This window comes from Aspergillus brunneoviolaceus, assembly GCF_003184695.1.
Source record: "Aspergillus brunneoviolaceus CBS 621.78 unplaced genomic scaffold BO95scaffold_1, whole genome shotgun sequence".
NCBI lineage: Eukaryota > Fungi > Ascomycota > Eurotiomycetes > Eurotiales > Aspergillaceae > Aspergillus > Aspergillus brunneoviolaceus.
Window position 1 is genome coordinate 218,358 of NW_020290731.1, and position 22,510 is coordinate 240,867.

General features: G+C 53.9%; 7 protein-coding genes across 7 annotated transcripts; 5 read left to right on the forward strand and 2 right to left on the reverse strand.

The window, feature by feature from the left end:
- Positions 1-99: 99 nt before the first annotated feature.
- BO95DRAFT_437561 (proteasome regulatory particle base subunit RPN2) lies at positions 100-4,126 on the forward strand. The gene is made up of 5 exons (XM_025585301.1): positions 100-480; positions 598-767; positions 832-1,355; positions 1,417-3,654; positions 3,709-4,126. Exons 1-5 carry the CDS (start codon positions 341-343, stop codon positions 4,027-4,029), a joined length of 3,393 nt encoding a protein of 1,130 aa, XP_025447923.1. The 5' UTR covers positions 100-340; the 3' UTR covers positions 4,030-4,126.
- A 1,101-nt stretch (positions 4,127-5,227) lies between these two features.
- On the forward strand, positions 5,228-7,141 carry BO95DRAFT_458158 (putative acyl-CoA dehydrogenase; the record flags this gene model as incomplete). Its single annotated transcript, XM_025588529.1, has 5 exons — positions 5,228-5,342; positions 5,408-5,419; positions 5,487-5,761; positions 5,841-6,582; positions 6,648-7,141. 5 exons carry the CDS (start codon positions 5,228-5,230, stop codon positions 7,139-7,141), a joined length of 1,638 nt encoding a protein of 545 aa, XP_025447924.1.
- Positions 7,142-8,178: 1,037 nt separating this feature from the next.
- Positions 8,179-11,635, forward strand: spt5 (transcription elongation factor spt5; the record flags this gene model as incomplete). Its single annotated transcript, XM_025582027.1, has 5 exons — positions 8,179-8,277; positions 8,351-8,646; positions 8,684-10,159; positions 10,211-10,953; positions 11,013-11,635. 5 exons carry the CDS (start codon positions 8,179-8,181, stop codon positions 11,633-11,635), a joined length of 3,237 nt encoding a protein of 1,078 aa, XP_025447925.1.
- Positions 11,636-12,220: 585 nt separating this feature from the next.
- Positions 12,221-15,224, reverse strand: triA (putative mRNA capping nucleoside-triphosphatase). Its single transcript, XM_025585302.1, has 3 exons — positions 13,415-15,224; positions 12,909-13,358; positions 12,221-12,839 (listed from the first exon to the last, which is right to left on the reverse strand). Exons 1-3 carry the CDS (start codon positions 14,870-14,872, stop codon positions 12,675-12,677), a joined length of 2,073 nt encoding a protein of 690 aa, XP_025447926.1. The 5' UTR covers positions 14,873-15,224; the 3' UTR covers positions 12,221-12,674.
- Positions 15,225-15,731: 507 nt separating this feature from the next.
- BO95DRAFT_402385 (acyltransferase family protein) lies at positions 15,732-17,869 on the forward strand. The gene is made up of 2 exons (XM_025583886.1): positions 15,732-15,754; positions 15,831-17,869. Exon 2 carries the CDS (start codon positions 15,996-15,998, stop codon positions 17,688-17,690), a length of 1,695 nt encoding a protein of 564 aa, XP_025447927.1. The 5' UTR covers positions 15,732-15,754; positions 15,831-15,995; the 3' UTR covers positions 17,691-17,869.
- A 64-nt stretch (positions 17,870-17,933) lies between these two features.
- BO95DRAFT_437568 (WD repeat protein) lies at positions 17,934-20,451 on the reverse strand. The gene is made up of 4 exons (XM_025585303.1): positions 19,530-20,451; positions 18,877-19,477; positions 18,739-18,813; positions 17,934-18,686 (listed from the first exon to the last, which is right to left on the reverse strand). Exons 1-4 carry the CDS (start codon positions 20,307-20,309, stop codon positions 18,262-18,264), a joined length of 1,881 nt encoding a protein of 626 aa, XP_025447928.1. The 5' UTR covers positions 20,310-20,451; the 3' UTR covers positions 17,934-18,261.
- Positions 20,452-20,796: 345 nt separating this feature from the next.
- On the forward strand, positions 20,797-22,344 carry BO95DRAFT_2090 (putative pantetheine-phosphate adenylyltransferase). Its single transcript, XM_025581102.1, has one exon. It carries the CDS (start codon positions 21,006-21,008, stop codon positions 22,221-22,223), a length of 1,218 nt encoding a protein of 405 aa, XP_025447929.1. The 5' UTR covers positions 20,797-21,005; the 3' UTR covers positions 22,224-22,344.
- The last annotated feature ends 166 nt before the right edge of the window (positions 22,345-22,510 follow it).

Here is a 22,510-nt window from a genome sequence, read left to right on the forward strand (position 1 = left end):
CAGAAATAGGGCGGTCGGCAGAAACCAGGAATACCATTCGACAGCTTCCCTCCGCCCCGTTGACGTGTGCCTCGCTGCTGCTGCTGCTGCTGCTGGAAAGGAACCTTGAAGCTTCCTGATCACTCCGAGCTTGTCTCTTCCCACCATCCACCTTTCTATCCCGCTTGCTTTATCCATCTCGTTTTCACGTGTACATTGCGCCTTTTGATCTTCAGTAGTCCTGAAATTCGCAGATTGGGTTCAACCGACTCAACCACTTCACGGCTCATTCCAAGCTGTCGCCCCATCCTCTAGCGACAGCGCTGCCATTTCCCATCAATCCAGAACACTCCCTTCAGACATGGTTGGACTTGCTTCAGCCGCCGGCCTTGTCGGCTTTCTTTCTGAGTCTGATCCAGAGTTGCGAGTCTTTGCTTTGAAGACCCTTGACTCCCAGATCGACCTCCTCTGGACAGAAGTCGTCGACGCCGTACCTCAAATGTTCGTTTGTCAGCCTGATTGTCCGTTTTCGATGGACGCACCCATGTTCCCAACTCCATCTCGATTCCAACCATGAACTGCTTCATTTTATTCTGAGACTGATTCCTTGGAATTTAGAGAGGCGCTTTACGAAGATGAATCGTTTCCGGAACGCGAGCTTGCCGCTCTAGTCGCCGCCAAGGTGTATTATCACCTCCAGGAGTACAACGAAAGTATGGTGTTTGCACTGGGTGCCGGAAAGCTGTTCAAGCTGGACAGTGGTGGCGAATTCGAGGAAACAATCATCGGTATGTCTACTGAGCTCATCTATCACCACTGAAGTGGCTAGTACCTAATGCTTACATTTATCAGCCAAATGTGTTGACACCTTTGTTTCGCTTTCCGCTGCCCAGCGGCCGGCAGCAGGTGACCAACCTGCGAACCTGAACACTTCATTCCCCACCTCCGGTGAAGGAGCCACGAGCACCTCCGCCAGCCTGACATCCCCAATCACACCATTTTCACAGTCCGCCTTGCCATCCAAGTCTCTCTTATCCAGACAAGAAGTGCCCGGAGTGGATGCGGCCTACCCGGGTGGCGATGATGCGAGCATCAAGCAGGTCGAGACGCCCTTGGTGTTGAAGCGGGGAGTTCAGGGTCAGTTGCAAGCAATCATCGATCGCTTGTTTGAGCAGTGCTTCACTCAAAAGAGGTATCGTCAAGTCATTGGAATTGCCATCGAGGCTAAGAACCTTGATGTCCTTCGGAAAACGATTATCCGGGCTAGTGACGACGAGAAGAATCAGAACGGCGAATCACGACGAAGTGAAGAGCTTATGGAGTATGTGCTGGACATCTGCATGGGAATTGTGCAGGAGCGTGGCTTCCGCAATGACGTATGTCCATATCTTCCTCCCTATTGCTCCCTTACACTGATTCTAACATTTACCTCCAAAGATCCTTAAGCTTATCCTCGATCTCCTCAACGAAATCCCTGCGCCCGACTATTTCTCGATTGCCAAGTGTGTAGTGTATCTGAACGAGCACTCAATGGCGTCGGCCATCCTTCGTCAATTGGTCGACAAGGGTGATGCGCGATCACTCGCCGTTGCCTACCAAATTTCCTTCGATCTCTACGACAACGGTACACAGGAGTTCCTTCAGAGAGTTCGCAGCGAGATTGCCGAGCCCCTACAGGCGAGCGAGGAGTCTGAGTCGAAGGCTGAAGAGGAACCCAAGGAATCGGATCCTTTGCTGGATAGCCAATCCAGATCTATTGGCGAGAACAGCGAGCAGACCAAGATCTCGACTGAAGCGCGCGCGGCTTACAAGAACGTTCTTGCTATCATCGATGGTAGAAAGACCATCCAACTGAATTTGGAATTCCTGTACCGCAACAACAAGGCCGACATCGCTATCTTGAACAAGGTCCGGGATAGTTTGGAGGCGCGGAACTCTATTTTCCACACTGCTGTCACGCTCTCGAACGCTTTCATGCATGCCGGCACCACCCACGACAAGTTCTTCCGAGACAACCTGGAATGGTTGGGTAAAGCTGTTAATTGGTCGAAGTTCACCGCTACCGCGGCACTGGGTGTTATCCACCGGGGCAATTTGACCCAGGGTGAGAAGCTTCTGCAGCCCTACCTGCCCCGGGAGCACATCGCGGGTGTTGGAGGTTCAGGCTCGGTCTACAGCCAAGGAGGTTCCTTGTATGCACTAGGTTTGATCTATGCTAACCATGGCGGCATGGCTGTGGATCTTATCCGTGATCACTTCAAGAAGGCCACCGAGGAAGTTGTTCAGCACGGTGGCGCCTTGGGTCTCGGTGTTGCGGGGATGGCGACCGGCAACGAGTCTATCTACGAAGACTTGCGGAATGTACTCTACACCGACTCTGCACTTAACGGCGAGGCTGTCGGTCTCGCCATGGGTCTGGTCATGCTGGGCACCGGCAACATGAGAGTGCTTGAGGACATGATCCAGTACGCTCATGACACGCAGCATGAAAAGATCGTCCGTGGCTTGGCTCTGGGAATGGCTTTGATCATGTACGGGCGTCAAGAGGCTGCCGACGAGCTGATCAACGGTCTTCTGGGTGATCCCGACCCCACTCTCCGTTATGGCGGTATCATGACGATCGCTCTTGCGTACTGTGGTAGCAGTAGCAACAAGGCTGTCCGCAAGCTTCTCCACGTTGCTGTCAGTGATGTCAACGATGATGTTCGCCGCATTGCTGTTCTGAGCTTGGGCTTTATCTTGTTCCGCAAGCACCAGAGTGTGCCTCGCATGGTAGAGCTGCTGTCTGAGTCCTACAACCCTCACGTTCGTTATGGAGCTGCTATGGCATTGGGTATCTCCTGTGCTGGTACTGGTCTGGACGAGGCCATTGACTTGCTTGAGCCTATGCTCAAGGACTCGACCGACTTTGTGAGACAGGGTGCTTTGATCGCTTTGGCTATGGTCCTGGTGCAACAGAACGAGGCCATGAATCCTCGCGTGAGCACGCTTCGCAAGACCATGATGAAGATGATTGGGGACAGACACGAAGATGCCATGGCCAAATTCGGTTGCGCCGTGGCTCTGGGCATCATCGATGCTGGTGGCCGTAACTGCACCATCAGCCTCCAAACCCAAACGGGCAACCTCAACATGCCCGGAATCGTTGGTGCTGCTGTTTTCACTCAGTACTGGTACTGGTTCCCCCTCACCCACTTCCTGTCCCTCAGCTTCACCCCGACCGCAGTGATTGGCGTGGATGATGAATTGGAAGTTCCCTTGTTCAAGTTCCACAGCAACACGAGACCCAGCCTCTTCGATTACCCACCTGAGCAACAGGTGAAGACCGAGGAGGCCCCTGAGAAGATCAAGACTGCTGTCCTTTCGACCACTGCCCAAGCTAAGCGTCGTGCTCAGCGCCGCGAGAAGCAACAACGACGTGAGAGCATGGACATTGATCAGACTCCTACTACACCCAAGGTATCGGAACCTTTGGCAGACAAGATGGAAATGGACGAGACAGTGGCCAAGGGCGAAGAGGAGGCGAAGGATGGAGAGAAGGAGGGTGGTGAAGGGCAGAAGAAGAAGGCTGAGCGGGAGAAGGTGGGCTATGAATTGGATAACATGTCTCGTGTCCTGCCAGCTCAGTTGAAATATCTGACCTTCCCGGACCCGCGGTATGAGCCCGTCAAACGGGTAAGCATACTTTTTTTCCCTTTCTATATGTGACCCATGCTAATTTGACAACAGCCTACCGGTGGTGTAGTGGTTGTGTTGGACAAGACCCCCGAGGAGCCTCGTGAGAAGATCGAAATGAAAGCTAGCAAGGAGGTCAAGCAGGTTGCGGCAGCAGAGACACTACAAGACCGTCTGCAGGCCGCGATGGGCGCGGCCGGTTTCCAGACACCCCAGCGCGGTGGTGGCCGGGGTCTGGGGGCTGAATCCGGATCCAACGCGGGAGCCCTGGCTGCCGCCGGCGTGTTGACAGCGGTGGATGAAGACGAAGAGGACGGTGAGGAAGCGCCTGTACCGGATGAGTTTGAATATGAGAGTGACGGAGTCGAGGAGTAAAGCTCCCGGTCGCCCTGATAGATCTCTCTGGCTGGTTGTATTTCTAGATTAATTATGGAAGTTATGCCCTATGTGAATTGAATAAACATATTCCGATACTTTTGAGGACGGTCGTAGTATCACTTGTGGATTGCGAAACTGACGACAGCATTTTTTATGGTCGATACTACGTTGGCTGTACAGCAGTCGTTGTCTATGAGTATACGAGTTGATACTGAATAGGTGGCAGTCACGATCTTTTTAGCCCAGCAGGAACTACTTACTGCTCTCAGAGGGTTCTTCCTCTAGTTCACCCTGGATTACCAATATGTCTACAGAGTAACTATTCTCTTTCTGATTTTGCTCCTGTTCACATGCCAGCAGTAGTGGAGGAAGGTTAGCCAATAGCAAGTAGCATGATGCATGATCTCATCTGATCCACTGACTTGGGGATTTTGCAAGCAGGCGGCGGCCCCGGGGGGGCTGCCTCGGCTGTTTCTCCTTGCAGTAAAGCCCCGCACGTGCCATAAAGCTCTGGAAGCCAATCGGAGAAAGAGCAATACACATCCCGGACTGGCCGAGGCGTGGTCCACGTGAGCTGCTTTAGAGCTTCGGTTCTACTGTACATACCGTGGACCTACTACATGCCCACTGGTGGGCAGGCAGTGATGAAGTCAGTCGGGCCCGACATGTGAAAGCCATTTCTTGAACTAAACTACTTCCTCCCCTCCCATTTTGTAGATGATTACTCCGAGGGAATTGTTCTCGGTCGCCGATCGTGACTCTGTTTCATTGTATCCACTGTCCATTATTCTTATTCCTATGATTATTATTGGACTTTCCTATTTACCAGAAGACCCATCTCAATGACCAGGGGGCTTGTTGCATGGGGTAAGGCCTCCGTGATCAAAGCTGAACTGAACCATCCTGCCGGCCTACCAGCCTGCCAGCCTGCTTTTCAGCTGGCCCTTTTTTATATCGACTTCGACCCGCTTCTCTTTCATTCTCCCCCTTCTTCTTTCTCATTTACCCCAGGATTATTGATTCTCCCTTTCCCTCGTCTTACCTTCTCACCCCGGATATCGGACCCCACTGTTGCCTCCCCACCCCACTCCACTGTACAACGCAGTGCGACTTAAGGAGCGCCGTATTCATACCCAACTATACCTACTGAAGATACCCACACAGACTCCTTTCGTCTTCTTGCTTTTCGTACAAAATGGCCAAGACATTCACCAAAGACGACGTCGCCTCGCATAGCAAACCGGATAACTTGTGGGTTGTGATCGATGAGGATGTGTACGATCTGACCAAATTCCAGGAGGAGCACCCAGGTGAGTCTCTAACCCCCGGTAATAGGTCTAACATCGAGACTAATGTCACTGTGTGACTCCTATAGGTGGCAAGAAGAGTATGACTCCTCCAGTGTATACCTGACTCCGCCCCGAACATATGCAGCTAACCTCCGCCACGTGTAGTCCTACAACGGGTGGCCGGCAAAGACGCATCGAAGCAGTTTTGGAAATACCACAATGAAGGCATCTTGAAGAAGTTCAAGGGTCAGCTGCAAATCGGCTCCCTGGATTCGAAGAAGGCCGCTGCACCGGAGCCGGCCCCAGCATCCGCCCCAGTCAAGCAACAGCCTGCGAAGGCCCCAGCTGCACCCGTTGATGTGGTTTCCGCGAAGTCGCTAGAGGCCCAGGAGCCATTTGGCGACCTCATCCCCTTTGCAGACCCAGCCTGGTATCACGGTGTAAGTACCAGCAAGCTTCCACACTACCGTAGCACGAGGTGGTGAAGGCCTAGACTAATTATCGCTGATGGACCTTTAGTACCACTCGCCGTACTTCAACAAGACGCATGCCGCCCTTCGCGAAGAGGTCCGACAATGGGTGGATACTGAAATCGAGCCAAACGTGACGGAGTGGGACGAGAGCAAGAACGTCCCCGACCGCATTTACAAACAGATGGGAGAGCGCGGATATCTGGCCGGCTTGCTCGGAATCAAATATCCAGTGCAATACACCCCTAATCGGGTGCAATCCGTGGCCCCTGAGAACTGGGACCTGTTCCATGAGATGCTCCTCACAGATGAACTGTCTCGCTCTGGTAGCGGCGGTTTCGTTTGGAATCTGATTGGTGGCTTCGGTATTGGGTGCCCTCCCCTGGTCAAGTTCGGAAAGAAGCCTCTTGTGGAGAGGATTCTGCCTGGGATCTTGGCGGGTGATAAGCGCATCTGTTTGGCCATTACAGAACCTGACGCGGGTAGTGATGTCGCCAACCTCACTTGTGAGGCCAAGTTGACACCAGATGGCAAGCACTACATTGTGAACGGTGAGAAGAAGTGGATCACCAACGGTATCTGGAGTGACTACTTCACGACCGCCGTTCGCACCGGTGGACCAGGCATGAACGGCATCAGTGTGCTGCTCATTGAGAGAGAGCAGGGCGGTGTCAGCACCCGGCGCATGGATTGCCAGGGTGTCTGGAGCAGTGGTACCACCTATATCACGTTTGAGGATGTGAAGGTGCCGGTGGAGAATCTCATTGGAAAGGAGAACCAAGGTTTTAAGGGTAAGTGCCGGACGCATTGGACGCCACTTGTGCTCTTTCCTTGAAGGATCTAACCCTACCCGTAGTGATTATGACCAACTTCAACCATGAACGTATTGGCATTGTGATCCAGTGTGTGCGGTTCGCTCGTGTCTGCTATGAGGAGTCCATGAAGTATGCGCACAAGCGCAAGACCTTCGGTAAGAAGCTCATTGACCATCCGGTCATCAGAATGAAGCTGGCACACATGGCCCGTCAAATCGAGGCGACGTACAACTGGCTGGAGAACATCATCTACCAATGCCAATCGATGGATGAGACGGAAGCCATGCTCAAGCTGGGAGGTGCTATTGCCGGGCTGAAGGCACAGGCAACGACCACATATGAATTCTGTGCGCGCGAGGCTAGCCAAATCTTCGGCGGTCTCAGTTACAGCCGGGGTGGCCAAGGTGGAAAGGTCGAGCGGCTTTACCGCGATGTCCGAGCCTATGCCATCCCGGGTGGTAGTGAGGAGATCATGCTGGATCTTAGCATGCGCCAGAGTCTGCGTGTGCATCAGCTCTTCGGGCTGAAATTGTAGGGATTGGGTACGGGTTTTGAAATCAAGTAATTCATTTTGCTGGAGTATATATGACTATTTTGCTGAGCGTCCTGTAACATATCACGCAGAAACTGGCCTGGAGGACTGAATATCTTAGCATATCGCAAAGTCAATGAATGATGGCTGAGCTGTCTAGTCTATGGTGCTGTAGACCTCCTCGAGGTGGGACCAGAAAGGCCGCCAAGAGATGTCAAAAGTCCTTTCAGTTAGAGTGCAGAAGGCGGTAATAGTTTCTGAATGAGCTGAACTATGAATCATTCAGTAGAGCCAATAAGTCACGCAAATAGAATGAAAGAAATCGAATTGCCAATGGCAGGAGGGAGAGGGAGAGGCCATTGCCGTGGAGTGAAAGGAAGGCGGTCCGGCGGGGCGGAAGAACCCAAAATGACATTTGCCTGCATCAATCATCCATCCATCCATCCAATGCTTGATGCCTTCTTCCACCTTTCTTTCTCTTCTCTTCCCATTTAACCCAACACTTACCATCTCTCTTCTCTCCTTCGGTGTCCACTTTCGATCGCAGCTGGTGCCTGGAACTCTATAATTCTAGTGCGATATAAATTCACTTTCCATCCTCATCTCCTGCTACTCAACAACCCAGCTGGGGGAGAAGATCGCGCCTCGCGGAGTCGGCGAAACAACGGAAACTCGCCTCGCCGCGGATCCCCCGAGGTGAAACCTCTCTCACTCGCAACACTGCCAGCTCTGCGCGGTCTTTGCTTCTCTCTTGCTCCCGTCTTTCGCCAAAAAGGTCATTTATTCTTATTACAGAGATCTATCAGAGATCTTTACTGTAACAAGAGGTTTGTGGGAATCCCTGCTCAATATTTCCTCCGACTTGCCTCCGTGGCTGATCGACCTCGACATACGCTTCAGAGATTCGTCTTCACACACCATTGCAATCTCGAACTTGACAAGGCTACCAACTCCGGACTTGCATTCCGTTCTACTTTCATCACCCTCTGCGAATACGATCGTCATTCTCCCGTCACAAATCAATCGACCCTCCGTTCAACATGTCGCGAAGCCTCATAGATCAGGACTTCGGCTCCGAAGAGGAAGATGACGATTTCAACCCAGCCCCGGCGGATGACTCAGATAACGAGGATGTGAAGGTTCGTACCGAGGCTGGGAATTGGGTGGTGTCTGACGGATCAGGCTGACGCTAGGGTTTTTGTTTTTCGGCAGGCGACGCACCGTCGTCGGGATGACGACGACGATGACGACGATGACGCCGATGTACACACTGGACGGACGGCACGGTATCGCGCGGGCAGTGAAGACAATGCAAGAGGACGTGGCCATGCGGATGACGACGATGAAGGGGACGACAACGAAGACGAGGAGGAAGGTGATGAAGACGACGAGGGCGAGGAAGATGAGGATCAAGATGAGGAGGATGAGGACGACGACGACGATGTAAATCCCGTGAGTGGCTCCAGAGATTTCGGCGATCGCTCCCCCCCGGCAGCGGCTTGGAGAAGGTATGATGGCTAACTGCTTCCATCCGAATTTATAGAGACGGCCCGCGAAGCGCAGACGGAGAGGGGGCGTTCTCTCTTTCGTTGATACCGAGGCCGGTGTCGATGAAGATGAGGATGAGGCCGAGGACGAGGAGGATGACATGGAATTTGGCGGGGAAATGCACCCCGACGATATGGATACACTGCCTGTTGGGGTGGAGACGGATGATCGCCGACACAGACAGCTGGATCGTCAGCGCGAATTGGCAGCCAGTATGGATGCGGAAAAGCAGGCGCAGATGCTGAAGGAGCGTTATGGTCGAAACCGTGCGGCGGCCACCGATGCCGTGATTGTTCCCAAGCGATTGCTTCTCCCGAGTGTCGATGATCCGAGTATCTGGGGTGTTCGTTGCAAGGCTGGCAAGGAGCGTGAGGTGGTGTTCTCGATTCAGAAGCGCATCGAAGAGCGTCCGCCAGGCTCTCGCAACCCGGTCAAGATTATCTCCGCCTTCGAGCGAGGTGGAGCGATGGCTGGATACATCTACGTCGAGGCACGCCGGCAGGCTGATGTTATGGATGCACTGCAGGATATGACGAACGTCTATCCCCGGACAAAGATGATCCTGGTGCCCGTACGAGAGATGCCGGATCTCTTGCGTGTGCAGAAGTCGGAAGAGCTTTCGCATGGAGGCTGGGTTCGGATCAAGCGTGGAAAATACCAGGGCGATCTCGCGCAGATTGAGGAGGTTGAGACCAATGGTCTTGCTGTGACGGTACGCTTGGTTCCTCGTTTGGATTACGGTCTGAACGAAGATATTGGTGCCCCTGCCATCGATCCTAAGCGGAAGCGTCCTGGCATGAACCCAGCGGTGGCTCGTCCCCCTCAACGTGCCTTCAGCGAGGCTGAAGCCAAGAAGAAGCACGCCAAGTACCTTTCTGCGACGTCTGGCTTGGGTGGCAAGTCATGGAATTACTTGGGTGAGACCTACAGCGAGGGCTTCTTGATCAAGGACATGAAGGTCCAGCACCTCATCACAAAGAATGTGAATCCTCGACTGGAAGAGGTTACTATGTTCGCTCGGGGTGCAGACGACGGCACTTCGAATTTGGATCTGGCTTCTTTGGCCGAAACGTTGAAGAACCAGACTGCAGAAGAATCATATCTCCCTGGAGATCCTGTCGAGGTCTACCGGGGCGAACAGCAAGGGTTGATCGGACGCACCACCTCCACACGTGGTGAAATTGTGACTTTGGTGGTCACGCAGGGTGATTTGGCAGGACAGACCATTGAAGCACCGGTCAAGACTCTTCGCAAACGGTTCAGAGAAGGTGACCATGTCAAGGTAATTGGAGGCAGCAGATATCAGGACGAGCTGGGTATGGTTGTACAGGTGAAGGACGACACGGTGACACTGCTCAGCGACATGAGTATGCAAGAGATCACAGTCTTTAGCAAGGACTTGCGTCTATCTGCGGAGACTGGCGTGGACGGTAAACTCGGCATGTTTGACGTACACGACTTGGTTCAGTTAGAGTGAGTTTATCTCTTGGCGACTGCTCAAATCATGACTAACTAGCTATACAGTGCCGCTACTGTCGCCTGCATTGTCAAAGTTGATCGCGAGTCTCTCCGAGTCCTGGATCAAAACGGATCCATCCGTACCATCCTTCCCACACATGTCACGAACAAGATCACGCCGCGTCGAGATGCAGTGGCCACGGATCGCAATGGTGCCGAGATCCGTCTCGGAGACACAGTACGGGAGGTGTCTGGGGAGCAGCGCAGCGGCGTGATCCTCCATATCTACCGTTCGTTCCTCTTCCTGCATAACAAAGCGCAGGCTGAGAACTCTGGTATTGTTGTTGTGCGTACGACAAACGTCGTCACTGTGTCGGCTAAAGGAGGACGGGCCACCGGACCCGATTTGACAAAGATGAACCCGGCGCTAATGAGGAACGGAGCTCCTGGCGGTATGATGGGACCGCCTCAGCGAAGCTTTGGACGGGACAGGATGATTGGCAAGACTGTTCAGGTTCGAAAGGGACCGTACAAGGGCTTGGTCGGTATTGTCAAGGACTCGTCGGATTTGCAGGCCCGCGTGGAACTGCATTCCAAGAACAAGCTGGTCACGATCGACAAGGAGCTTCTGGTTGTCAAGGACCCGATCACTGGCCAGACAATCGAGATGGGCCGGGGACGGGGTGGTGGACGCATTCCTAACGGCGGCCCCGCTGCTTCCCAGTCGGCATGGCAGGGTGGTCGGACTCCGATGGGTATGGGTGATTCTTCTAGGACACCGGCCTGGGGTGGTGCCGCATCCGCTCGAAGTAAGTGTCAATTTCAACATTCCTTGCCCTGTACACATACTGACTGTTCTTTCTCGCAGCTCCTGCATGGGGTGGCGTAAGCAGCGCGCGCACGCCTGCTTGGAAACAAGACGGCTCCCGCACCTCTAACCCCTATGATGGTAGTCGCACCGCCTACGGAGGAGCCGGAGGCTTTGGTTCACGTACACCCGCCTGGAATGCCGGTGCCCGCACTCCCTACGGTGGGTCTGGCAACAGTGACTTTGACGCCTTCGCCGCCGGATCGCGCACCCCGGCCTGGGGCGGTGCCGGTGCCAATGCCGGTGGCAGGACACCTGCCTGGGGAGGAGCATCCGCCAGCAATGGCAACAAGGGCTACGACGCCCCGACACCCGGAGGCAACTATTCCGCCCCTACTCCTGGCGCCTACGGCAGTGCCCCCACGCCTGGAGCGTCGGCACCCACGCCCGGTGGCTGGGCTGACAGTGCCCCGACGCCCGGCGCCTTCAATGCACCCACGCCCGGTGGAATCTCGAAACGAGGAGAATACGATGCTCCCACCCCCGCCGCGTTCGACGGCGCGAGTAGTCACAGCCGTCCCTACGACGCACCGACCCCGGCCGGAGCAGCCGCTACTCCTGGTGCAGGCTACGACGGTGACGACGGAGGACCACGCTACGAAGAGGGAACGCCCAGCCCTTGAAGCCTCCACTCTTCACGCTTCTCATGAACTCCTCACTAATCCCCACAAACCAAATCGACGAAGGGCCATTAAACCTAGGCGCAAAGAAACATCTTACCGGGAAAATATAGATCGCCGAAAAAGCCGTTGCTCCAGACCATCTGACAGAGGGCTGTCTTGTTCTCTACTGCTTTTGTTCTTTTTTCTTCCTTACATGCGATGGACGATGGACAGGTAGCATTATCATTGCGTATAACTTTACTTCCCTGACCGCCGAAAATTCCACACACTGATTTGCTTTCGCTGGAATTGTTTTCTTCCAATTCGGGTGTTGTTGTTATTGCTGCTGCTGGCTCCTCTTTGTTCTTTGTGTTTGCGCGCGCGGCTTCTGGGTTAAACAAATATCGTCGCAGACTTGCATAACCTTTTGTATCATCTGTATCATTCTATATTGTCTACTTCCAACCCCCCCAATTTTCATCCTATTTCACTCTCACTTCACCTGATTCTTGGTTTGAGTCTTGTCACCTTGCTATAATCTAATACGTAGACGTACCACACAGCTACGAAGTAAGAGAAAGAAAACCAAGGAGCTTGTCTCAAATCATCCAGTCAATAAACGATTTTCCCTCATTTTTGCGACGCAAAAAGGCAGTAGTCTAAGTCAAGGTAGGCAGGTAGGCAAAGATAAAGACCCCGAGGGTAAAAAAAAAGAAATGGTGAAGGGGAAGGAAGCTATATATGATACATCTGGTATACACTGGACAGGGAAAAAAAAGAGAAGGCCGACCCGAACAAACCCAAAAAAAAGTTTGCTATAAAGAAGAATAATACACGCATGTTCATTTCCATCAGAAAGTAATGTAAAACTCTCGTCTTCGACTCTGTGAAGAAACACGGGGGATCAAGAAGTTCCGGATGCAAATGTGTAGGTTCGTTATATGCACATCAGATGACGGGGGGACTTTGTGACCGACCGAGGAAGGGAGAAAAGGGCGAGAAGTCAGAGATGAAAGGGGGAATACGCGAAAAAGAAGAAATGTCAATGGAGGTAGTTAAGTCAAGGAGGCACTTGACGGGCCAGAACACGGACGTTATCCAGGAACCCCTTGACGAGGTCCTCGTACTGATGGGGCTCCTGATTGATGGCCATCTGGCCCTGGCGACGGATTTCGGCCGCCGAGACTTCGACCTCGAGTTCATGCTCAAACTCGCCTTTTGCGGACTAATTGCGGACATAGTTAGTCAAGGGGCCAGTGGGGCCGTGGAATACAGAGGGGAAAACGGGACGTACATCAGATTTGGCCACCTGGGTGAGATCGATCTGGTAGGCGAGATGGCGGTAGCTCATCCGGTCTTTGTTGCGATCCCCTCCGCGACCTCGCGCCGGATCGACCACAGTGAGCTGGCTCACGTCGCCGTCGTAGTTCATTTCGAGGTTGACGCTGATGCGCCAGTCGACGCAGGTTTGCGGGCTGTGGATGTCCAGGTCGGCGATGCGGCATTTGACAATCTTGGCGAGGACCTCGTTGGTTCTTTGGTCCACGGTCACGCGGACCTTGGGCTTGTGGCGCGGGTTCAGGTTTTGTCGGATCACTGGGGGCAGTTCATTCGGGGATACCTCATAGAAAGTGTCGCGCTCTTTCTTGTGGGCATATGAAATGGGGATGCGCGGTCGGTCGGCCTGATCCAGGGACCTTTTGACGGCTTCATTGAGGAAATTGTTCATCGCTTGATGTTGAGCCTAGCCTAGCATGTTAGTGGTGTGATAAATAACCGCGGGAAAAGAGGATCACGTACCACTGTCATGCTGCTTTCAAACGCCGTGCGAAAGCGTGGGAACTGTTTGTTCATGATTGTCTCGGACAGAATGGGCAGCTGAACCCGATCTCCGCGGTCCATGTCAATGAGCTGGCCCAGTTTGGCCTCCACCTCAATGATGGGAGCCGACCCGGCTGCCGCTGCTCCCGCTGGAGCTGCGATGGCGTCGTTGCGGACCACGACATGCCTAAAGAGAAAGTCGCACACAAGCCTTGTGATGTCCTCGGAAGGAAATTCCCCGGTGATGGATGGCTCCCACGGTCCCAAACTCCCAGGCTGTTGCGGCTGCTCGGCCGCAGCGGAAGGCGCACGGGGGGCCGGAGCCGTCGTCTTGCTGGGCGGGGTATCGTTTGAAGCTTTAATGGATACGGGTACGGCAGCGGCGTGTGCGGGACCCTGAGCAGCCGAAGCAGCCCGCTGTCGCAAATTCCAGGAATTGTCCGGACTATCGCGGGTGTGCTTGGGAATGGGAGGAAGGGGATTTGGGATGATAGGGCCGCGACCCTTTGTGCGTTCCGGCCGCATGGCATAGATCGGGGGTGCATCGAAGCGACGACGCTTCCGTTTCGGAGGTTCATGTGGACTGGAGTAACCATGCGCCTCCGCAACGGCCATTCCATTCTCGCGAGGGGTGGTCTGGGTGGGTACGGCCGAATCTGGATAGCTGGGCGCCCGCGTGGTCTTGGGACTCACACTGTCTTCTGAGCCGCGTCGGTCAATGGTACCAGGGTACGGCCGCGGGGTCTGGTCTCGGGGACGCGACAAACGGGGCATCGCAGTGGGTGACATTTGCGTCGATGCCTCCTGGCCAACCCAGGGGCTGGAGGCGCGGTTTGAGCGCGTGTCTTGGCCTGAAGACGGTGGGCGCGCAGCTGAGGACGGTGATGGTTGAGCATAGGCAGCAGTTGACCCGCGGGGAGTACCAGGCAGAGATCCGGGTCCTGTCGGTGAAAATTGCTGGGAGGCATATCCAGGCGCAATGCCGGCGGTTGAAGGACTTTCTTTGGGGTGAGATGCGTGAGTCATGGGCGTGTCGTGGGACAAAACCGATTGAATGGATTGCGAGCGCTGCTGAGGGGGATTGAAGGAGGAATCACGCGAAGAACTGTAGTGGCCTGGTTGTGGGCTCTGACCTCGAGCAGCTTGCGAGCCAGCCGAGCGACCAGAGGTAGGTTGATGTTGATAAGGAGACTGCAGCGAGCCGTAGGAGGAAGAGCGTTCGGGAGAAACATGAGGCCGCTGCATTGATCCTCCGGGGAAACCGGCCGGATAGGAGGCGGAGGAAGCGGGCGCCGCGGCGGGGACCTGTTCGTGTGGGCTGTAGACTGCATCGGATGGCTTTCGTGTGGTTTGCGCCGATGGCGATTGCTGGGGTTCCGGTGGAGGATTGTTGGCATTGCCAGCAGTGTCACTGTTCAACATCGAGCGCAAATCCATGGCGGGCGCGTGCTTGGAGAGACGAGGAGGGACAGAGTGCGACGAGGCGGTATCCAGGAGTTGCGTAAGGGGATTCAGGCGCTGTTGTAGTATCTGCGTGATGTTAAAGATTGTTGAAAGACCAAAGTAATAGGTGAAGAGGGCGCGAAGGATGAAGCTGAAGTGGAGGCTAAAGAAAGTCGAAGAACGAATCCGGACATGGAGGTAGACGCAGACAACGACTTTTCGAGGGGATGGTATCGGGAGAGGAGATAAGCGCGATGGGGTGGAAAAATAGTAGTAAATGTAAAGGAAGTAATCCGAGTCGAAGGGTATGAAATGGGGGGGATGTGTTGGGTGGTCGAAGAAACAGTGAGGGAGGATAAAGAGAAGAAGCGAAAGAAGGAAGCAAAAGAAGGAAGCAAAAGAAGTTCGAGTTAAGCTACGCGGAGGAAGTATAAGAAGAGCAAGCAAGAGAGGCAGGGGGAGGGTTGGCCATTTTCTGGCTGCAGGAACATCTTGGATGTCTCTAAGTATGTACATTAGCAATAGTGGAGCTAGAATTGATCTGTCTTCTATGATTTGATTTTATTTTAATTATTTTTCTATTTTTTTTTGTGCTTCTTACACTTTTCATTGCATTGGCTCTTCAATGCAGCCGATTTCAGTTGACAGTTAAGCTGGCCTCAAATGCGGCAATTCAACTTCCATTCAGGTAAAGTTTCCTCCTCCGCCTTCCCTTTTCTCTCCTCGGCTTCCTCCTCCTCCTCCTCCTCCATCTTCGTCTCTCTCTTTCCCCCCCTCCTTATCTCTCCTTATCCATCCTTCTCCATTCTTCTCCTCCCTCTTGCCTCTTAATTGCAGCTTCAACCCTTCACTTCCCCCCCCCCCCCCCCAATCCAGGTATGTCCTCTGTATGCTTAATGCTGTGGTAAATGTGGGACTACTCGATACTAACGACTGTGCGACATCCCTCTAGCATGTTCCTCTTGCTGCATCGTCCTCCGTTCCTCCTCCCATGAAGCCGCGCGTCATCTCCCTCTTCTCTTAACCCCCGCCGTAACGAACGCATCGCCATTGCTCAATAATTTTTCCCTTATCCACCCATAGCGAGTCGATTTCCCACACTACAATACAACCCATCATGTCGTTGATCGACAAGGGCCTCGCCTCGCCTCTCCCCGTCCACGATGTCCCTCTTCACGATCTTGAATCATCCTCTAGAGCAGCCGATCATCGTTACTCGTCGATGAGCAGCAGCTTCAGTAGCAGCAACTACAATGATAGCCTTCAGGAATACCTCGGTCAGTTTACGGACATGGCGGAAGCTTTCTGCACCAAAGTGGCCATAATAGTCACCCCAAGTTACCTACAACAATACGTGGGAGGAACGCCCCGACCGGCTACTAAGCCGCACGCCATCGCGGCCCTGGATGGACTGCGCGGCTGGGCCTGTCTGCTCGTGTTCAATTTCCACTTCCTCTTCACTTACACTTGGAAAGTCGCATTGGGATGGGGGTTCAATGGGGAGAATTTTGCGCTCTGGCAGTTGCCGATACTGCACATGCTCGTCTCAGGCCATATCATGGTGGCCATCTTCTTCGTTATCTCTGGCTACGTCCTCTCCTACAAGCCGCTCAAGCTGATTCGCAGTCGCGCCTGGGAACAGACCTTCACCACCCTCGCCTCGGCTACATTTCGACGAGCCTTGCGCCTTTATATCCCGTCATTTGTGGGGATCACTCTTGTCTTTCTAGCCGTGCGCTTGGGAGCCTTCCACCCGTCCCGGCGCGTCCTGGTTGAGGGTCACACGATCCTGGGCACTAATGAGCAGCATCCACCCATCATGCGCTCCTTCACCAAGCAGTTCTGGGATGGCTACTCGACACTCGCACAACTAATGGACCCCTTCAACTGGTCTCTCTACTACAACAATTACAACCCGCACCTGTGGACTATTCCTGTCGAATTCCGCAGCTCCATCGTCCTTTTCCTCACCATCTTGGGCACCTCGCGCCTCGGGACTCCCGTCCGTATCAGTCTCGTCAGCGGTCTCATTTGGTTCTGCATGCGGTTTGGCCGCTGGGATGTCGTGCTTTTCCTGTCTGGCATGCTCCTCGCAGAGGCCGACCTCATTCACGGCACCTGGGAACAAGGTCCCATCCCTGCCGGCACATCCTCGAGCACGACCACAACCGCAACCATTGATGACGATCCCAAACCTCAACTCCGCCGCTTTCTCCCTGCCAAATCCCGTTCCTACCACTACCCTGTTCTCTCCCGCCTCTCCACCCGCCGGATCCCTTATCGCAATATCTGGTTTGCCCTCTTCATCATCGGCCTCTACCTGGGCTCTACCCCGAATACCGGCTACAAATGGACCCCGTTCTACATGTGGACATGGAAGATCACTCCCAAAACCTACCCTGAACCGCACCGCTTCCCGCAAACCATTGGCGCCATCCTCATCGTTGCCAGCATCAACCACTCCCCGGAGATCCAACGTCTCTTCACCAACCGCCTCTCCCAGTACCTCGGCCAGATCTCCTTCGCCTTCTATATCGTGCACGGCCCCATCCTTCACGGGCTGGGATACGCCATCATGCCTCGGCTGTGGGCCATCACCGGCCGGGCGACGAACTTCCAGGCCGGAGTTGCGTACCTCCTAGGGTGGATGATCTGTTTGCCCATTGCCCTGTGGGCAGGAGACCTGTTCTGGCGGGCGGTTGATATCCCCAGTGTGAGGTTTGCAAGGTGGGTGGAGGAGAAGGTCATTGTCAAGGGGCCTGTAACCGTGTCCAGGCCTGCGCCCGGGAGCAGTGGCGAGCGACGGGATTGATTCCCTTCCTTTCTATGTCTGCTGCTGCTGCAGCGGCTGCTCGTTTACTATCATCTAGTTGCAAATGTGTTCCCTGCTGGGATTTCAGGTTAGCGGGCGTCACTTCATGTTAAACTTACTGGATCAGTCACGGGTTTGGCTGTACATATTTCATGGTCTCAATTATATTTTGGTCTTCCACCTGTTTCAAATGTAAAGTGCATGTGGGAACGCACATCAATGTGGAGAATGTAAATTTATTCTGTCCAGAACGAGTATGTCCAGCAGTTATGGCGTCAACTAGATCTCGATACATCTAAAAAGAACAAAAAATAGGGTTGTTCGTTAATTCATTTACTCGTACCATGCCATATACCAAAGGTCGCCTACGCGGGTAAAAGTCTCCGCGCGCTATATGGGGCTTCCCTTGCCACGGGACGTCATCTCAATCATGTCCCGGAGCCCATCCCAAATGAGAGCAGTACCAAAATCATAACATCAAGGGGGTAAGTCATAGTCTGAAAACAGAAAAGACAAACAAATAACATGCAAATGACAATCTGTCAAAAGTCTAGCCGATGTATGAAGCTATTCACAGAGCGACTCCCCAGAGGCCTCGCCCGCCACAAACCCCGAGCCAGTCGCGTGGATGCCCGGCTGGCGTGGTCCCGCCCTGCGGCGACCAGCTGATGTTAGATACCTCGTAGTCACACTGCCAGGCAGCTGCCGGGCCACGCTCGCTCGTTGGCGTCGCTGTTGGGGCTCCCGGTGGGTGTGCGCCCGGCGGCACCGGGGCTGCGTTGTGTTGGTTGATCAAGTCCCAAAGCAGGACGAAGCAGTCATCTGCGCCCGAGGCGAGCACGCCGCGACGATTCGGGGACCATTCCACGGAGTTGATGGAGGAGGCGTGTCCCTTCAGCTCCAGCAGAGCTTGTCCCGGCTGGCGCACATCAAGAACTCTTACGATGTTCGAGTCTTGTGAAAACGTTGCCAAGAGGTGCGAGTCATGGGGAGAGGCTGCAGTAGTGAGTACGTATGTCAAACGTGATACATCTATAAGCTCACATACCTGCAATGCGTAGTAGAGGTGGTGGCCATGCAGACTGTGCAGGCGCGGAAGGACTGCCATTCCCGGGACTCATCACTGAGAAAAATCCTTGTGAATAAGGCGATCTTCGTGACTGTGGGTTTGATAGGGATGTCTTACATTTCTCATTCTTTTCGGTGGGCTCATAGATGATGGTACTGTGCTCCAAACTGCGAAGGTCGAACATGCGAACGCTACCATCAGCACCGCAGCTGACGAAGACATCGACGCTGTTGGCGCAGAACCGTACGTCGTACACCTCCTTATCGTGTGCGATCAGCTGCGTTTTGGCGGTAAGTGTGGGAATGTCCCAAATTGTGCACGTGGTATCGATGCTGGATGTGATTATGAGGCTTGGTGAAATGGTGTTCCAGTCCAGGGATGTGATTGGCGCGGTATGCTCCGGAGACTTTGAGTTCGACAGCAAAGCCAAGGGTTGCAGCTTCGCGGTCGGTGCGCTTTGGTTGTTCGACCGTGTGATCGTGTTCGAAGCCGGCGCTGGTTGCGAAGCAGGCAGCGACCATAACCGGAGATGATCGCCAGACGTTGCCAGTAAGTCTGTGGATTGTTTCTGTGAAGAAGGCGGCTCCCAAAGAATCCGAGTTACAGGATATGAATGGGTGGCTTCCGCAGTTTTGACATACTCCAGCTTGATGTCTCCAGCCGCCGCATCTGGTGTATCCGGGTCGGGAGCGGTCCAGTGTGTATCAACAATTTGAATCTGCGCTCAAATTAGCGCCATAGCTTATCTTGAAGGCAAAGCAACATCATACATAGTTGTGGTTATCTTCCAAGTAACTTCCCATGGCAATCTTTCCGCCAAAGGAGCCAGAATTGCCGGGCACCGGCCATTTGCACCAGTCCACTGCGTATATGGGCCACGGGGCGATATAGTTACTGTTGGTAGGCACCTGATTCTCGCTATTGTTGATTGACATCATTCCCGAGGTCATCATCGTGTCGCTCAACAAGTCACCGGTTGGCCGGATATCAGCAAGGCCCAAGGGGGAGTATTTGGCTCCCAACGGAGTCTGCGGCGGGTAGCCAGCACCCGGCGACGAGCCCGGCTGTTTGTATTTTGGCTGATCAAAGCCTGCCGGGCTGGATCTTGAATGTCCGTGAGAATTGACCATGCTAGAGCGCGGGTTTGTTGACTGTTGCACCGCGGACTGCGGCTGTTGCGGTTGCTGTGGTTGTTGCGGCTGTGATGACGGTGCTGCGGGAGGCTGCATGGGGGTCGACAACTGAGGGAGGGTTGGAAGAACCGAAGGGGCTGTGTTCATGGATACTGCCGGTGGACGGTTGGAGTTGCCTGGCTGCAGTGCTCCCGGTAGATGACCACCAGCAGCGCTGTTGCCGCCTCCAAATTGGCCAGGCTGTGAGCCGGACGGATGCACATTGATTGAAGGAACGTGGTTCTCAGCGCCCGAGATGAACTCGTGGGACATGGACTGTCGCTGCAAGTTGGGAGCACCGGACGGGATATGCAGCTCCTCCGGGCGCCCGTACGTTGTGGCCCGGCGAGGGTCGAAGGGTTGGCTCGCATTCGACATGACAGCGTGGGATTCGAATACTTTGAACCGTATTATACCCTAGCCACGCAAATAAGTTCAATTGAAGCCCCACCTCAGCAGAATGTCAGGTGTGAATGGTTGTGAATAGCGGTTATCAGGGTGCGAGGATTAGCTTGGGGGGGTTGGGGGGGGGGGGGGGGAATGGAGGGCGCTAGGAGCTCCGACTGTACCAGAGACAGTGCACGCTCTAGGTCATGTCAGAAAGGGACAACAACGTGAACAAATTCACAAAGACATTCTGAAGCTTGAAGAGACTCAGAAGAAGTGCCTGAATAGACCGAACAGGCCTGAAACGAATGAATAAGAGCAGTTGAAGTGACGGGGGAAGAAGGGAGGGAGATGGGGAGAGAGAGGGAGATAGAGAGACTACAGGGAAGTCACGGGAGAGTCTCTTGCAGGCTGAGTCAGCTCAATCGCGGGGAAAACCATCTTCGGCCATCGTTTATTGTCATTTCTTGCCGGAATACTACTGAGTACTTCACCTGGCAGCTGAATACTACTTACTCCCTTTTCGACTCAGCAGAAACGTCCGACTGCCATCGGGTCGTCTGTGGTTTTGGGTCTGCTGTCAGTTTGGCTTCTGATTTACCTGCTACTCTCCAGCTATTCTATCCATAATCGCAATTGCTACAGACAACCAATACTGACAGTCATTCCCCCGCATATCAGTACAACATGGCTTCCGAACCGACCTCGGCCCTGCTGCTGCTGCCACCTCCGCCAGCGGCCGACTTTGACCAACTTAAGTCTGCATACGAGGCTACTCTGTCAACTGTCTGCTCTAGCCTTCATCTCAAGCTGGACGGGTCCGACCGCGTGGCTCCTCTCGATGTTGCACTATCCCTACCAGGCTTGCTCGCCCCTTCCTGCCGACCCCGCACTAGAGCGTTTGCAAGCCTGCAGTCGATTCTTGAAGGCATATACCGGTTGATTGGGATTGTATGTATTGAACACAAGATCGAGTTGGATATGCCTGGAGGTATCGATGCACGGGTCATACTCCTCGACTATGATCTGTCTCGAAGCCCGGAAAGCATTCCAGCAGTTCCGCGCGATGGCCCGATCGTCGACCTGCGGACTCTGGCTAGGTCAGGACGACCATGGAAGTCAATTTACTACCCTGATAATCAGATAGGACAGGATCTGGCCGCAGCCTTCAGTAGCTTCTATTCTCCGGTGGCGGATTCTAAACTTCCCGACTCTGGTTCATTACATGCCATCCCAGACGCACCTCACTGGACTCCATCAGAATATCTTGTGACCCTAGGCGATCTCCACGAAGCCACGTCGCCCTACACAGTCGCTGTGGGGGGCACGTTCGACCACTTCCACATTGGACACAAACTATTACTGACCGCAACAGCACTTGTCCTACAGCCCGTGGAGGATGCTGATGCGGGGAGGGAACGAGTCCTCGTCGTGGGAGTGACCGGCGATGAGTTGTTGGTAAAGAAAAAGTATCCCGAATTCTTGGAAAGCTGGGAAGAACGCAGCCATAGCACGGGTGCCTTCTTGACTGCCATCATGAATTTCCGTGCTTCCGGACCCAGTGGATCTCAGCTTGAAGAGGCCCCGGAGCCGGGTTCTGATGGGAAGTACATCCTCATGAAGTTACGGCCCGATCTAGTTTTCAAATTGGTGGAGATCAAGGATCCATTTGGTCCTACCATCACTGATGAGAGCATTGGCGCCCTTGTGGTCTCTAAGGAGACTCGGTCGGGCGGCGCTGCAGTCAATGATGCACGGACGAAGAAAGGATGGGCACCGTTGGCTGTTTTCGAGGTCGATGTCCTGCATACAACGGAGGTGCCTCCCGATGACGCGGAGGACTTTGCATCCAAGATAAGCAGCACGGATATCAGGCGGCGGCGGATGGAGAAGGCTTTGCAATGATTGATTGGCGCGAAAGTTCCCGAGATGCGCGATCTCGATGCGGGAAATTAGTGGTGATCTGAGCCAATCGTACAAGCAAAGGTCTGTTCGACAACAACGATGATGAGGTCTAGATGGCCTTCACAGAGGAGACGATTGGACAGCACGAGATCTGATGTATCTCCAACTATCTATCTAGTCCAGACCGGCAACTCGACCGATTCAGATAGATGATGGAGGATAAGTGGGCGTGGAAGGGCCCTTAACTTTTCTCCTTGGTGGTGTAATTTCTAGACCGTCCCGACTCC

What these genes read in the sequence shown, in the direction of transcription:
- BO95DRAFT_437561 (XM_025585301.1), top strand. Translation starts at nt 341, where the DNA reads ATGGTTGGACTTGCTTCAGCCGCCGGCCTTGTCGGCTTTCTTTCTGAG. An exon ending in ATTCGAGGAAACAATCATCG is followed by an intron (nt 768 to 831) that starts GTATGTCTACTG and finishes TACATTTATCAG; the next exon opens with CCAAATGTGTTGACACCTTT. An exon ending in GGTATGAGCCCGTCAAACGG is followed by an intron (nt 3,655 to 3,708) that starts GTAAGCATACTT and finishes ATTTGACAACAG; the next exon opens with CCTACCGGTGGTGTAGTGGT.
- triA (XM_025585302.1), bottom strand. Translation starts at nt 14,872, where the DNA reads ATGGATTTGCGCTCGATGTTGAACAGTGACACTGCTGGCAATGCCAAC. An exon ending in TTGAAAGCAGCATGACAGTG is followed by an intron (nt 13,359 to 13,414) that starts GTACGTGATCCT and finishes ATGCTAGGCTAG; the next exon opens with GCTCAACATCAAGCGATGAA. An exon ending in CCCAGGTGGCCAAATCTGAT is followed by an intron (nt 12,840 to 12,908) that starts GTACGTCCCGTT and finishes GTCCGCAATTAG; the next exon opens with TCCGCAAAAGGCGAGTTTGA.
- BO95DRAFT_402385 (XM_025583886.1), top strand. Translation starts at nt 15,996, where the DNA reads ATGTCGTTGATCGACAAGGGCCTCGCCTCGCCTCTCCCCGTCCACGAT.
- BO95DRAFT_437568 (XM_025585303.1), bottom strand. Translation starts at nt 20,309, where the DNA reads ATGTCGAATGCGAGCCAACCCTTCGACCCTCGCCGGGCCACAACGTAC. An exon ending in TGGAAGATAACCACAACTAT is followed by an intron (nt 19,478 to 19,529) that starts GTATGATGTTGC and finishes ATTTGAGCGCAG; the next exon opens with ATTCAAATTGTTGATACACA. An exon ending in CACCGAAAAGAATGAGAAAT is followed by an intron (nt 18,814 to 18,876) that starts GTAAGACATCCC and finishes GATTTTTCTCAG; the next exon opens with TGATGAGTCCCGGGAATGGC.
- BO95DRAFT_2090 (XM_025581102.1), top strand. Translation starts at nt 21,006, where the DNA reads ATGGCTTCCGAACCGACCTCGGCCCTGCTGCTGCTGCCACCTCCGCCA.